Here is a 15,897-nt window from a genome sequence, read left to right on the forward strand (position 1 = left end):
GGCCACTCGGGAGTCACTTCCGCTTGCAACTGAGAGACATTGTCCACCAAACTGGAAGCTGTGAGCTCAACCTGCTTCACCTTTTCGTTTAGTTTCCCCATGTCTGCACGGATCAAGTTTATGTCAATGGCCATGGAGTCCATCTTGGGTTTTGACCGCGGTGATAGCGTCCTTAACATCTTTCAGAGAGAGCTCAGGTTCTTCCCCAGGCAGAGCCCCTTTCACAGAGTCTTCTGAAAGCCTTCCCTTTTGCGTGTCCTTCGCGACTGTGCATCTATCCAGTTTATTGGCTTGAACTGATTTTGGACCCTTGGCCCCGGTGCCTTTCACACGTTTCATGCCGCAAACAGCGATAGTCCGTTTGGGCCAACCGCAGAAAACAGCAGATCAAGACGCACAAAACCTAAATTCGAATCACAGGCCCCCTGTACAATGCTGCACCAAGGGCAGTCACCTCAATCTGTCAAGATTCAGTCCTCCAGGAAGCACAGTCCAGATACCACACATCCGAGATACAACAGCCCACCGAAATTCGACACGTCAGGGTAGTCACTTGTTATGCAGCCTCAACCGCCACCAGAAACTGCTCTCCTGCCCGGCCGCACCCTCCCACTGCTCCCATGCCGGGCCTCACCAGCTCCAACAGCCAGAGAATCACCAGCGCACACTATTTGAAAATAACATCTGCTCGTTGTTCCTACCACCAGGCCTGGAGAATGGAACGTTGTAGGGCTGGAGTATCCCCTTCCTGGCTACCGTAAAAAAACAAAAAACACCAGGTGGTATGGTCTTAGGGTCCCCAATGCATCAACACTCGAGTGTGCAGTTTACTTCAATCCGAGGCGGCCTCTTCACCCGGTGTAGGCAACTGCTCTCTCCTCCACCCTCCACAAATAACCTGACCTGTAGCTAGCAAGACTCAGTCTCCGAGTCTATAAGAATCTCCGAGGCCCCAGCAGGGAGGGGCTGAACACCACCAATGCAGCGGGCAGAGGGTCTCCGGGCCAGTGTATTGTCTTATGTCTCCAATGGCTGATAAGACTTGCTCACAAACACTGAGCGGGACCAGCACTGTGGGCTCCGCCGGTACTCCTCAGAGGCAGGGATGAGATGAAGCTCCGTAATGCACCAGGTAGTGCCCCCCGGGGACTGGCCGTCCACCACGTGCAATCACTGATGAGCAAGCCTCTGCCCACAGCTCTTCATCAGGGAATAGACGCCCAAAAACTCTCCCCTGGGGACAGTAGGGGGAGAGGGGGGGAGGAAGGAGACAATCTGGCAGTGTGGGCACCTGACGCCCTCCTGGCCTGGCAGCTGGTCAAGTGCACAGATTACGATGTAGCTGCAACCGCCGCAGCAACACCACCGCCGCCACCCCTATCACCGCTGGTACCTCCGTCTCCTCAATTTGATGCCCTACTCTGTCCCGCAGCGGGATGATCTCCGCAGACACTCGGTCCCGTCTGCGGCCGCGGCTCCCAACACCAGCCGACCGGAAGTCGTAGGTCATCGGCTGACTCGGGCACTGTGGGCCCCGGCTTACAGGCCTAGGCGGGGCCCATTGCACGCTGCGGCCAAACCTTTGTGGGGCAGATCCCCAAGACTCCGGGGCGCGCAGTGCAGTCTCCGAAGCTCCACAGACACCAGGGGCTGTGTTTCGGAGTTCAGGATAGTTGAACAGGATCAATGTTTGGGCAAAAAAAGAGCGGAGCCCAGGCTCTATGCAGCCATCCCGGATCGAGCTTGGCCACGCCCCTCCCTCTCCCGTTTTGAAGAAGCCCCGAAGGTGGTGGTCCCCGGGGCTGGGGGGCCTCCGAGCCCCCCTCAGTCAATGTTTTGAAGCCCCGGGTGTGGCGGTCCCTGGGGCTGGGGTGGCCTGAGAGCCCCCAACCCATTTTAAACAAATAAATTAAGTTAGAGCCCCAGGGGGTGGCGGTCCCCAGGGCAGTGTGGGAGGGATTGGGATCCCCCCACACTATTTTGTTGATGATGCCCCCAGGATTTGCACCCCCACACCCCACCCCGGGCCAAATTAGCATATTTAGCGCGGGAGACCGCTTTTCTTTTTTTTTTATCGGCAGGATGCACGTATCCTGCGTGCATCCTCCTGTTTAAAAAAAAATGTTGGGGCCTTGGGGGACCCCCTGAGCAGGCCTAGGGGTTCAGAGTGTTTCTACCCTGCCCCCTTTTTGCGTTTTGTAAAGTTTTTGGGGGGTTTCTTCACAAGATGGCTTCCAACACTTCCTGGTTTGGAGTTTTGACAGCCAATTAAAATACATCTCGTGCACGGCAGGGTGCACTTAGGCTTCGCTTAGGGTACGCCGATCCGTCTGCTGCTCCATCGCGCCCATAGATATATAAATGACTTTAACTGTCATTTTCTCAGGAACTACTGAACGGATTTACACCATTTAAGCAAAAGGCACAAGTCTGAATTAAGGACTACCTCTTTGCTTTTATTGATTTCTCCACAGCGTTCGACAAAGTAGATCGTCTTACGTTGTGGAGAAAATTAGCAGCACTGGGTATGCCATCTCATTTATTGGATCTTGTACGGTCTCTTCATACGGATACCTGGTGTTGTGTGCTTCAAGGTGGAGAAAGGGGTCTTTCACAACTAATTCCATCCTTGAATGGACTTAAACAGGGTTGCCTTTTGGCCCCACTATTGTTCTCCCTGTACATTGCTGATCTCCCAGCTTCCCTGTCTGCTTGTGCGGGCATTGCCCCAGTTGTGGGGGGTTCTCCTATCTCCTGTTTGCTGTATGCAGACGATATCCTCATCCTAGACCTAACACCTAAGGGCTTGGCTAATCGTCTGCAGGCTCTACATTTATTCGCTGAGTCCCATTTTATGAGGATAAATGCTTCCAAAAGCAAAATTATGTGCATTTCAGGAAAGAAGAAATCCAGGTCAGAAAATTTTGGATGGTCTATTGGTGGCCAGAAATTAGAGGTAGTTAGATCTTATACTTTTTTAGGTAAAATAATTTCGGCCAATTTGAGTGAGAAGCCCCATATTGATCATAACTCGCGTAAAGCCCTTGCACATGGCAAAGGTTTGTGTTCCCTTTACTTTGCTACAGGGAAAAGACATTTTGCTTGTTTACTGGAGGTGTTTAGGGCAAAAATTCCTGCAACGCTTCTATATGGAATAGAACTTGTAGAGCTGAAGCATTGGGGTTTCTGTCACACAGTTGAAGGAAAATTATTAAGATCTTTATCTACTCTTAACACAGCTTGTTCGCTGGCCGCATGTAGGCTTGAATTCGGCCTTAGGAGTAGCTGGGTTCAGGGACTGTGTGCTTTGGTTAGATGGGTGGCCAGTTTGGCCAGAGGAGAACCTGGATCATTGAGAGCTCTTCTTAAAGGAGAATTGTTGGGCAGCTTTAAAGAGTTTTCTCAAATAGTTAGGAATTTTAGAAAAGCTGTGACACTTTTAGAGTTGGATGAAAGTACTCTTTTTACAAATTCTCCGACTCAGCTAAAATCCCTGCTGAAACAGGCTTCGTGGGAACTCTGTTTCAAATTGGATAAGAATGCTCTACAAGAAAAGATGGGATGTGATCTCCTTATTAATACTTATTCAATAAAGCTTGCCCAACCGTATGTCACCTGGAATATTCCACATGGAGTTCGAAGACTATGGTTTCTCCTAAGACATGATTTATTACCTTTAAATCTCCTCTTATCAAAATGGTATGGATCTTCTTCGGTATGTAACCTATGCAATATGGCTGTACAGGATCGAACTCATGTGTTGTTTTTATGTCCTGCATTGTGTTCTTTGCGGTTGAAATGGTTAAAGACGATTTGTCTTCAACTAGGCATTTTTAATGCGAACATCTTTTTACAGGCTTTGTATCTCCCCCCAAATGAAATGTTCTGCTTCTATATTTTAAAATTTTTTAGAAGGTTTTTTAGCTATTTATTAATGAAATATGGAGGTATTTGCTGCTGATTATCTTGTCTGATGTTAATTGTTGTAAACTGTCTTTTGGTTTTCTATGTATCCTATCCTATTTCCATTTGTGTATTTGTATTATGTATTTTATGTGGCCCTCTTTTGAGAGCCAAAACATAATAAATAAAATTGAAAATGGACTACCTCTTTGCCAAATTTGGTGTAATTCCGTTCAGCAGTTCGGGCTGTAGCTGCGGCTAAAGGTCCTATGGGAAATTGCGTGGGGAAAATGCATTTTGAGACCCCCCTTTTTTCTCGGCCCCCGCTTGACGAATCACAGTGAAACTTTCAGGATAGGAGCGGACCGGAGCTGGCCCAAAGTTTTGACATTTTTGCGAAGATTCGTCAATCGGCGCCAAAGTTATTCCAAATAGAATGTTGCAGATTTCCTATGCATAATAGGTTCTAACTTTATCTACCTACTGGCGACTGCCAGTAGGTATTATAAATATATATGTGTGTGTGTGATAATAAGTGATTGTCCGGTTGAGGTGCCACTTCAAAATCCTCCAATCTATCAACTAAATTCACAGTATAATTCACAGTGATGAAATATTAAAAGGTTCATTAGACAAGAGGGGGTGAGGATTTCTTTGCTCATTTCAGATAATGGGAAAGAACTGCATACAGAATTGTGTAAGCCCTTAATTTCTGTGAAAGGTTATAACTTTTCTCGATGTTTTCTCAACATCTTGGACAATATTTGTCAACCTAATGTTCATTCGGGGTTGGACCTCTGGTTTGTTTCTATTGAACCAAATTCAAGTGATTTCTAACAGAAACGCACAGGATCTGAAAACTGGAAGCCCTCATCACATGGAGTAAGTTATCAACACTACCTTTTAGTATTCCCAACACATTTCCACTGTAATGAAACAAATGAGCTGTTGAGGATAATAATGACAGAGAAAATCATGCTAGGTGGTTGCACTATTAATAGTTGCAAATGAACATTGAGTAGCATACTTGATACGTATTTTTAAATTTCTGTTGCCCCTTTATGGAAAATGATGTTGAGATCTCCTCTTTGCAGGCACTGCTGTTGGCAAAGCAGGAGAAGGAGATACAAATGAAGCTACTTCTGACCAGAGGAGAGTCTGTTCTAAGGAATACATCTCCAGAAGGAGTGCCTGCCCTCACTCAGCAGCTACAGGACCTGAAGGACACCTGGGCTTCCATCCTGTCAACCTGCATTCAGTGCAAAAGGTAGAATCTTTTGCTGAGAAATTAGAAATTTTACCTGTTTCCAAGAAGGAAACTAATAACATGGTGTGAGGTAGTCTGTAAAAATGAAGACTGCACGGCAGAATGTGTAACTCTTCACTCAAGGAGAGGCAAAGTGTGCTGAATTGTAAGGGAAAAGTGAAAAAATGAGACTGACAAAAACTCACCCATGCTTACACATATTGCTACATATATTTGAGGAAGCAATAAACCCCCTATCTATTACTTTCCTTGAAACATGCCACAGCTTGAAATGCATAAGTTAATTACCTCAGTCCTACAAATGATTGGAAGTGACTTTGTCTGAATGGAAAAATGGTAGAAAGGTATTTATGCAGTTTAACATTTTGTTAGGCTGTATTTTTAAGTCTGTGTTTTTGCAGTCCTTCCATATTTGTTGAGTCTGTGCTTTCACATTAATCCAAATATAAATTATGATTTTGTTAATTTTCAAACAGCATCTAATATTTCTGAGTAATACTGTACAAGATGGAGTAGAAGTGCAACAAATGTGTAATGGCCATTTTTGAGTAAAGTTTTAAAGTGTGCGGATTTATACATGTGAAAGGAATGATAATGACTTAGACTTAGAAAATGCTTTATTCGATTTCAATTTTTATAAAATCATAAAAGCAGCAATTCATTTAAAAATATACAAACATGAATCAATTAAGAACAGCTAATACATTTTCTTTTCCTTAATATACTTTTTAAAAAACCCAACATGATTCCAACACAATACTCATCATTCAATGACTGTAAAAATAGAAGGGCCGGTCGGCATTGCCGCCATAAACCCTGCCTCAAGAGAGGTTTAATCCATCTGGCCCGTTCAATTGTGTAATATTTACAAAAGAAAGTCACATGTAATAATAATTGATTTGATAGATTATCACATGGGCATTTGATAAGCATTCTGGACCAGTCATTAGTGTTCGGGAATGTGACCAGGCGAAGAAAAGAATCAAATCTAAACCTGGTCAGAATGTACCTGTCATACCCCCTTATACACCATGCAAGATAGGGCTGGATAGTGACAGAAGTCAAAATAAGTTGATGTTTCATCACTGAGTTTTTACTTATCTCCAGTCGTAATTGATCAAAATGGTTCATACACAATGCCTTAAGATCTTTTCTAGAAATATTGAGTAAGGAATCAGGGTTACAAAAAAATTCTGGTCTTCCTAGGTCATTAGAAAGGTTACAGATGTAATTCAACCATAGGATCTTTCTTGCCTGATCCAAACCCATAGAATCTTTGATTATGTCCAGGTTCAATCCTAGATCAGGTGACGTCCAGGCTTTATGCCATAATAGCATCGGTTGGATTTTTATAACATCCGTAATATAGCGAATCCCAAATTCGCTATGACAATTAAAAACAGATATACTTTGGGGAACCGCTAAAATAAATCTTAAAAAAGCATTCTCTATTAATTGGATTGGTCTGACGTCGCTGAACCCCCAAAAACCTGCTCCATATATGGCCACACTGATACACTTAGCTTGATAAATTTTAAGTAAAAGTTCTGGTGGCCTCTTACCCATCTTTTTGGTGAACAAGATCAAAGCCGCCGTTGACCTCTTAAATAGTAAGGCCCTGTTCTTAATTGCAGGTCCCCAGGAACCTAAGCCCTCTAGTAAAATCCGAGATAGGAAAATGTTTTTTTGGGTTCAATTTTGTCTTCCCCAGCTACTAGAGTACAGGACCTGCTCTTACCCTTACCACATGACATGACATATTTTTTTTACATTAAGCCTCAAACCCCTATTCTCCATTAAATCACTATAAGTGCTCAAGGCCTTCTGGAGACCGAGCTGGGTTCTAGCCCTTAAGACTGCATCATCTGCATATAAAAGAGAGACAATATTAATGTGATTAATTATCGGCGAGTCTCTCACTTTGGCCACCAATGTCTCCTCCAGTTCGTTAGTGTATAGAATGAAGAGGAACGGGGCAAGTACGCAGCCTTGTCTTACTCCTTTTTTTACATTAAAAGGCTTGGTACATTCTCCTTTTAACCCAAACCTCACCTTGGCAAAAGCCCCCGCGTATAGTTGTCTCAAGAATAATATAAGGGGTGGCTCTACTTTTAATCCTTCTATGATCTGCCATAGTCTACAGTGGTATGATAATGTTATTTTGTATTGTGCTTGTTAGTTTAAGGACTGAATGATTTGTTATGCAGCTGCTTTGTTTTTTTAAGATTTGTAAATCTATGCATAATCTTATGAGTTCCAATACCACTTTGGTACAAAAATGATGTTGATAATATGAGAAGACATTGAGATAGTTTTAAAAAGCTAATTTACCTTGTTTATTTAGCTAAGCTCTGGACCATTTCCAAACCTGCCCCATTCTTACTCAACAAATCTAAATAACTATTAAGCATGTTAGTTCAGTCCACTTGCTTGATGTTGATTATAGGCACATTAGAGGTCTGCCTTTTAATGCAAAGTGCTTCATTTTTTAAGTCAATTAGAAAGTGCCCTTTCAAAGTGGACTAGCTATCAAGATGACATTCGACAATTCTCAAACTGGATGGACCGTGTAGAAGAAAGGTTAAATGCATCTGAGAGGCAGTATGCAGAGCTGCGGTACAAAACAACTGCACTAAGCAAAACAAAGGTATGTAGTCAATTAGAGGTTATCAGCATGTACTTGTAGCTTATGACTTCAGGATGCCTAGTTTGGTTTGCTGCAAAGAGACAGAGATTTGTATTGTTTGCCAATGTACATAGTTGCACATAGACATTCAGTAATTTAATGGTTTTTAATTAAGTAACTGTGTAGTTCAAATACAGAACAACTAGTATTCCAATCAATTTTTAGGGATAATATTGCATGCTGGGGCTAAGCAAAGGTTGGTAACAAAAGCAGGAAACAACAACCAAACACTAATATTGTTCTCCTCTTTGATGACTCTGGAACTGTAAAAATACAATCACGAATCTGAAGTTACTATCAGTAAAGTACGCAGAGTTCGCCACCATGTGGGCAGAAACCTGCCTCTGGTAAAGTATAACTCAACATTTTAATAGTAAATTAATATAAAATATTTTTACTAACCTAGAGCTAATAAAATACACCACTCATAAAAATAAATATTTATGAAAAATGTAAATACCTCAAATATATTCATTTGTTTTTTATAACTATTATTTTTTTAATCAAGTGTAAAAAACTGTAAACCACATTAGCATATTAATAATTAAAAGGTAGTTACAAAATGCATCTTAGTTATTTTTTAATTAATTTACATACGTTTTCAGTTTCATTAAAAGTTCAAAAAATTCATTTCAGTATTTATAAAAATATATTTTAAGTATTAATTTTAAAAATGGAATATTATTTGATTTTTAATATAACACAAACAAAAATGAGTTATATATTTATTATTAAAATCAAATTAGTTTAACATTATTTTCTTTGGTGTGTTATACTGAGTCCCTACCTCCATTAGTGTGTTGCAGTACCTGTACGTGACCATGTGTAGTGCTAGACTTACCACAAGTGTGGACTGGAGAACATTTATAACTGGTGTGTGCCTTTATTCGTTATAGTAGTGTTAGAAGTGCATTTTGTGAATAGGATTACACTTACTCTTTTGTAAGTAAATGTCTGCATTAGCATGTCCCTGCTTAAAACCCCCTTTCTTGTCCATAATCTCCTCCTTACTCCTCCCTAAACCCTCCTATTATGCAGTAAGTACTCATTTTCCAACCACTCCTCATTCACTGCAATAACGTATACTTACATGTGGCAGAGATCTCTGCATAGAAAAGATAGGAGAGGTGGAAGCAGAGGAGAAGAAACTCCACCCGTAGGTTAGTAAATAGCATATTGTAGTAAGTTTGAATTAAAATATGCCTTTTTTAACAGATCATTGTAGCATTATGTTTTAAATTGTTACTTGTACATTCATACAGTTCAAATTTAAGTAGAGCAAGAATGTTCTCAAAGCCTTTTTCTGAAAGAACAAATTACATTTTTCAAATAGTGATGATGTCTAGATAGATTGTTTAGTAGGGGAGATGCAATTTATTTGTCATAAACAAAAAAAATTCTATCTGAAGAACAATCTAGAGTACCAGCAACTTTTACTAGAATCCATCAGCGGGTCTAGTTTAAACATGTTATTTTTTTGCATAACTGATATTCGTTTTTTTATTCGTGATCCTTTCTTTGGCTGGTAGCTGCTAAACGAAGAAGTGCTGAGCCACAACACAATGCTGGAGACAATTGAGGTGAAGGGTGCTGGCATGAGTGAGCACTATGTAACACAACTGGAATTGCAGGACCTGCAAGAGCGGTATGGAACTCTTCAATTAAGGACCAAGGTACCAGTCACTGTCGCATAATCCTACTGCTTTCTTCTTCTTTCACAAATGTGTTGTTTATTTAATTTTGACTTCATTACAAAGATTTCTGTTCTATGTAACCTTTTTTTATAAATGTCCTAGTCATGCATGCTGGCTATCACACTAACACAGAAGAAAATCATTGGTTATTTTCCAGAGTTAACGTGAGGACATGCTTTGAAGAAGTTATGCATATAACTATTATAGAGGTTTTCCTTTGTTGACTGGTAAGAATACTACCTGCAAATGGGGTTTACAACATTTATACTCATGAATCCCAAAATAAAAACTGTGCAATGCTGGTGGGTTTAGAGCTAATTTAATGGTAAGAAATGGTAAACCAAATTAAAGACCATACTGATTGATTTTCCAGGTTACTGTTAAAGAAGGATCTAATTGATAAGAATAGTGAGGCTGATAACATTGAGATGGATTGTATCAAATAAATTCTATTGATTCGGTGATGGATGGTGTTATGACGAAGGAGTTGTGTAGAGAAATCTTGAAGAAGGATGTTGACTTGCGAAACATAATGGGTTTTGCATGTAGTGGCTGCCCACATTTGAAGAGAACATGATGCAGACTGGTTCAGTTTAGTCATGTAACTGAAGAGATGTCCATTATTAGCGAGATTTTAAGTAGAGGTGAGATATTTGGTTGTTCTAGAGGGTCTTTGTTTTAGAGTTTTGAATATTTCCCATGAAGGGCATATTGTTATCCAGGCTCTGAAGCATAGAGTGAGGGAGGATTTTTGGTGCCCTGGGATGAATAAAGCAATTTAACACCTTGTAAGAGAATGTTGTGTGTGTGTTGAGCTACAAGAGCCAATTATCAGAGCCTTACCTGATTACTTCATTGGTTAGTCTAGTAATTCCTTGGGGATAAGCTTCCTTTTTATAAGCCACTGAATTTGAGGTCTGTTTCGGGTTTTAAGGAGCATGCCTAAGTATACCCTTGTTCTGATTGGCTAAATTTCAAAGTGGCCTGAAATAAAAATTGACAAGAATGTCAATTCATGTGTGGTTACAGAACTCTTTCAAAGAGTATTTGAAAGAGAAAGGTCTCTGCAAAAAACTGTTACAGATAATGGAATCCAATTGGTATCCTGCAAAATTTGGAAACCTTTTAATAATGCAGGGATCTATCATGCAACACTGTCTTTGTATCATCCCTGCAGTAATGATGTTCTCGAAAGGATCAATCATGTGGTGAAGGATTAATTGCAGTTTGATTTAGAAGAGGGGCTAGATTGGACGTCTGTCATTAGAAACATACTTTGAGTAATGTGAACCATGCCTCACATCAGTACAAGACTTTCACCTTTTAATTTTATTGCAGGTTTCTAACGTGCTAGAATCGACTCCCGAAGGAGTATCTCTGCACAATAGACCGCTGGGGAACCCGTCCTGGCTTTCCCTGTGAGATGGTCCCTACTGGGTATCTCCAAGGTGAAACCAGGCATCCCCGGCGTATGTGGGGGGCCGTTGTGGAGATGAGGCAAGCTAATGCCCAGAGTTGCCAAGTGTGATCCCTCGTTAGAGTAGGCACAGAGGTGAGAATTGTTGAGTCCGCTGACCCTGGTCCACGACCCTGCTGCGTCGGGAATTGAACCCTGGTCCCGGGCCGTCCTCTGCTCCCGTGTCTGCCACCTCTAACCAGTGAGCCACACCACTCCACCTTGGTAAATGGAAGAGTAGCCGGCATGTGATTAAACAAAGAATGGATGGGAAGCAGGTTGGTAGATTTAAACAAATTTGGACAAGGTTGGTTTGCAGAATGTTGTGCAAGGAAAATATAGTTCTCATTTGTCATGTACGAAGTCGCACATCAGGTTCAGTGATTTCATTAGAATAAAGAAACCTATTCATAATCCTTAAGGATGTATGTCACTCTTCTCTGCAACCGTCCAGGTCAAAGAGGTGATTGATCATACCATAGTTGTGGAAGACAGTAACAGTTGGAACAAAAGCATGGTTTCACTTGTTCCATGCTCCAGATCTTTGTATTTATGTGAGAAATTTGGGGTTGGCTAGAAGCTTCCAGCAGGTTCATCCACACGTGATAGGGTACTACGACTCAATCTGATTCTGTACGAAGCTGGCTCTTTATATAGTGGACCGTAATAGAGGTACATTGTGTAAAGAGTTCAGGCAAACCCCCAAGTAATTACAGAGGCACAAATGAAACTCAAAATGCTCTCTTTTGTAGTAGTGCGTGCAAGCAGTTAGGCATATCAGAGGGTAGTGCTAAGCATTTATTGCATACACAAAGTCAGTAAACAAGTCACATACTCAATAAAGAAACCCAACACCAATTTCTGAAAATAACTCATACTTTTATATAAATTTAGATACTTAGATCATCAGTGTCAGGTAAGTACTTTTCAAGTTATGAATTTTTACAGTTTTCAAAAGTTGACAGTGCAATTTCTGGGAGTAAAAATGTTATCCTTTTGAAGGAAATTACCCATAAAGGGCCACTTGGCTCACTCATGACCACCTCTCGGCCTTCCATACAAATGAAGAGTTGGTCAGACAGTAGAGAAACCAGATTATTTATTAGTATTGTGCTGCAGAACCCAGTCTTACCAACCTCCTGAGATGGCTGACGAGTGACTGACCGCAACAAGCATAAAGTTACATTATGTACGTTGCGGAGCCCACAAAGACCCGCCTACTATAGAAAAACACTGGTAGGTGTCGTAATACAATGGGGGTACAGAACATAAGTTTCGATTCTGCAGCATGGCACAAGCTATCTCCTGCCCACGGTCGTCTGGCCTATCCACCAGACAGGTGGGAGAAGGCCTCTATCTAACTGGAAAGGCATGCACTAATGAGCACACTTGCAAGTAAGAAAAGAAAAGCTCAGCCTTGGGAAACAAAACTTACAAAGGACCGTTTCTCGAAAATAACCAAGCAGCAGTTTCGATTACAATACAAAATGGCTTCTAAATTGCAAGATGGCTTCACGAATGCTAAGATATACAGAAAGAAAAGGCCTTTTTAATCTCTACAAGATAGATCAGTTTTTCCATTAGCTAGCCCCATGTTCCAAAGAGGGACACACTCCTATTACCTGATTCTATGCTTTTGACATTCTCAATAATATCCCAAATATGCTGAGTGATATTCTTTTCCATATTGGTGATCCCCACCACACATTGATCGCCAATGACTGCGCATGCTCTACCATTTTTGGCTAAAATAACATCAACTGCATATCTATTTTCTTCATAATAGATCCTCATACTCTCTACTTGAATGGCGATGTCACGTAGTACTCCCACTGTGGTATTGGATATCTGCAACTTGCATCCAAAGTATTCCTGGGCCTTTTCACCTCTACTCATAGCCATTCCTCCTAATGTAAAGATGGCATACAGGATATAGCCAAAAGTAATGCCATTACTTTAACTGTTGATCTCAATATCTGTTCCTCCCTCTCAAAATTCCTTTGTAAGCTTTCTTTTCACCCATTTTACCCGTTGATGGGCTTTTCTACAAGGGACCCCCAGAGGCAATACCATCCCAAGGGCCACATCATTGGTACAATTATGAAAATTGGAGTACGTGCTGTTAAACAAGAAAAACCCAGGATGGGCATAAATTGGTCTATCGTAGTCTATGGGTGAATAACGAGAATAACCTGCAATGATGCTAGAAACTTCCGAACCTTTCAAAGGAAATGTCTCCTTAAATATGATAACCCCTGAACAGTTGATATAAAATATGGTGTCACTACTATTTATGATGGGGCAACAAGCAGGGTAATTGCCAGCTTTTCGAGGAACCGTCACTACTTTGTAATGCCAACCCACCAACGTTATATTTTGGTCTTCCATGTAGAAATTACCACCTAGATAACCTGCTCCCATTGGCTTACGGTGAAACAAACATGGCCCTGGATAACAAAACCCAAACTCTCCTTTTACCTCAACAAAATCTGTTGGCTTAGAGTACCTATAATTTACCAAAGACAAAGGGTAAGCAGTCTACAGACTAGTAACAGATTCAGTGGGATAACAAACTATGCCATTGCATAAAAATCTCATATGAGTGTCGAAAAAAACATTATTAGAAATTATTCTCTTCCTTCTTGGTGTGAAAAAATTATCATTATCATGAGCAGGCGCATCATGTTTATGCTCCAATACTAAGAAAATCCCACCAAAAATAATCATTAGAAGAATAGCGAGAAAGAAAATTATGATTTTTCGTCATTTGCTCCATAATGTTTGCGACGGAACAGCAAGAGCCACTGGCTATTCTTCATCAATCATTGGCCTGCCAAAAGGATGCATTATAGTAAAACAAAGAGATACAATTGATATACTTTTAATGGAACCAAATGAACAACATCTTTCCAGCGTCCTTCTGTGCCTCGCTGGGAGACTCCTATTGTTCCCTTACGGTGATGCTATTGAGCACTTCTCGGTGGAGCTGCACGATTGCAGCCCTTTCTGAAGAAATCTGCTTCGCTCAGGATAGATGATTCAGAAAAGGGGGTGGTGATGAACAGAGTGTCTGAATTAAGCAGACCACTCTTACCCAGTCCAAAGATCAGGGCTTGATCCATCACCGTTTTTTAGCTCACTGCACCATCCCAGCTCAGAACCTGGCTACATGCAAATTAGTCTGTTCCTGTCCCAGTGCATGATGAGAACAGGGCAAACCAAACTACCAAGCCAATTCTTATACTGGGAAGGAAACAAGCTTCCGGGGACCGGTTTCTGGCATTTCAGCCGTCGTCGGCCCGGCTTGCTTGAATCCTGATGGTGCAATGAGCAAGGGACTCACATCTGAGTATACCCTTCCACGCTTATGGTGGACAAAATGATTCAGAAAAGGGGGTGGTGATGAACAGAGTGTCTGAATTAAGCAGACCACTCTTACCCAGTCCAAAGATCAGGGCTTGATCCATCACCGTTTTTTAGCTCACTGCACCATCCCAGCTCAGAACCTGGCTAGATGCAAATTAGTCTGTTCCTGTCCCAGTGCATGATGAGAACAGGGCAAACCAAACTACCAAGCCAATTCTTATACTGGGAAGGAAACAAGCTTCCGGGGACCGGTTTCTGGCATTTCAGCCGTCGTCGGCCCGGCTTGCTTGAATCCTGATGGTGCAATGAGCAAGGGACTCACATCTGAGTATACCCTTCCACGCTTATGGTGGACAAAATGATTCAGAAAAGGGGGTGGTGATGAACAGAGTGTCTGAATTAAGCAGACCACTCTTACCCAGTCCAAAGATCAGGGCTTGATCCATCACCGTTTTTTAGCTCACTGCACCATCCCAGCTCAGAACCTGGCTACATGCAAATTAGTCTGTTCCTGTCCCAGTGCATGATGAGAACAGGGCAAACCAAACTACCAAGCCAATTCTTATACTGGGAAGGAAACAAGCTCCGGGGACCGGTTTCTGGCATTTCAGCCGTCGTCGGCCCGGCTTGCTTGAATCCTGATGGTGCAATGAGCAAGGGACTCACATCTGAGTATACCCTTCCACGCTTATGGTGGACAAAATGATTCAGAAAAGGGGGTGGTGATGAACAGAGTGTCTGAATTAAGCAGACCACTCTTACCCAGTCCAAAGATCAGGGCTTGATCCATCACCGTTTTTTAGCTCACTGCACCATCCCAGCTCAGAACCTGGCTAGATGCAAATTAGTCTGTTCCTGTCCCAGTGCATGATGAGAACAGGGCAAACCAAACTACCAAGCCAATTCTTATACTGGGAAGGAAACAAGCTTCCGGGGACCGGTTTCTGGCATTTCAGCCGTCGTCGGCCCGGCTTGCTTGAATCCTGATGGTGTAATGAGCAAGGGACTCACATCTGAGTATACCCTTCCACGCTTATGGTGGACAAAATGATTCAGAAAAGGGGGTGGTGATGAACAGAGTGTCTGAATTAAGCAGACCGCTCTTACCCAGTCCAAAGATCAGGGCTTGATCCATCACCGTTTTTTAGCTCACTGCACCATCCCAGCTCAGAACCTGGCTACATGCAAATTAGTCTGTTCCTGTCCCAGTGCATGATGAGAACAGGGCAAACCAAACTACCAAGCCAATTCTTATACTGGGAAGGAAACACGAGTCCCTTTCTCACTGCACCATCAGGATTCAAGCAAGCCGGGCCGAAGACGGCTGAAATGCCAAAAACCGGTCCCCGGTAGCTTGTCTCCTTTCTGGTGAAGAATTGGCTTGGTAGTTTAGTCTGCCCTGTTCCCATGATGCACTGGGCCAGGGACAGACTGATTTGCATATAGCCAGGTTCTGAACTGGGATGATGCAGTGAGATAAATAACGGTGATGAATCAAGCCCTGATCTTTGGACTGGGTAAGAGT

At 42.1% G+C, this 15,897-nt stretch overlaps 1 protein-coding gene across 1 annotated transcript in view; it reads left to right on the plus strand.

Moving 5' to 3' along the window:
• Positions 1 to 15,897, plus strand: part of SYNE1 (spectrin repeat containing nuclear envelope protein 1) — a 2,319,318-nt gene that overhangs the window by 1,116,317 nt on the left and 1,187,104 nt on the right. The window contains exons 63-65 of the mRNA XM_086926873.1: positions 4,998 to 5,170; positions 7,664 to 7,817; positions 9,386 to 9,529. Of these exons, the coding sequence (XP_086782999.1) occupies positions 4,998 to 5,170; positions 7,664 to 7,817; positions 9,386 to 9,529 (471 nt within the window). The remainder of the gene's footprint in view (positions 1 to 4,997; positions 5,171 to 7,663; positions 7,818 to 9,385; positions 9,530 to 15,897) is intronic.

Source organism: Lissotriton vulgaris, chromosome 6 (assembly GCF_964263255.1).
Source record: "Lissotriton vulgaris chromosome 6, aLisVul1.2, whole genome shotgun sequence".
NCBI lineage: Eukaryota > Metazoa > Chordata > Amphibia > Caudata > Salamandridae > Lissotriton > Lissotriton vulgaris.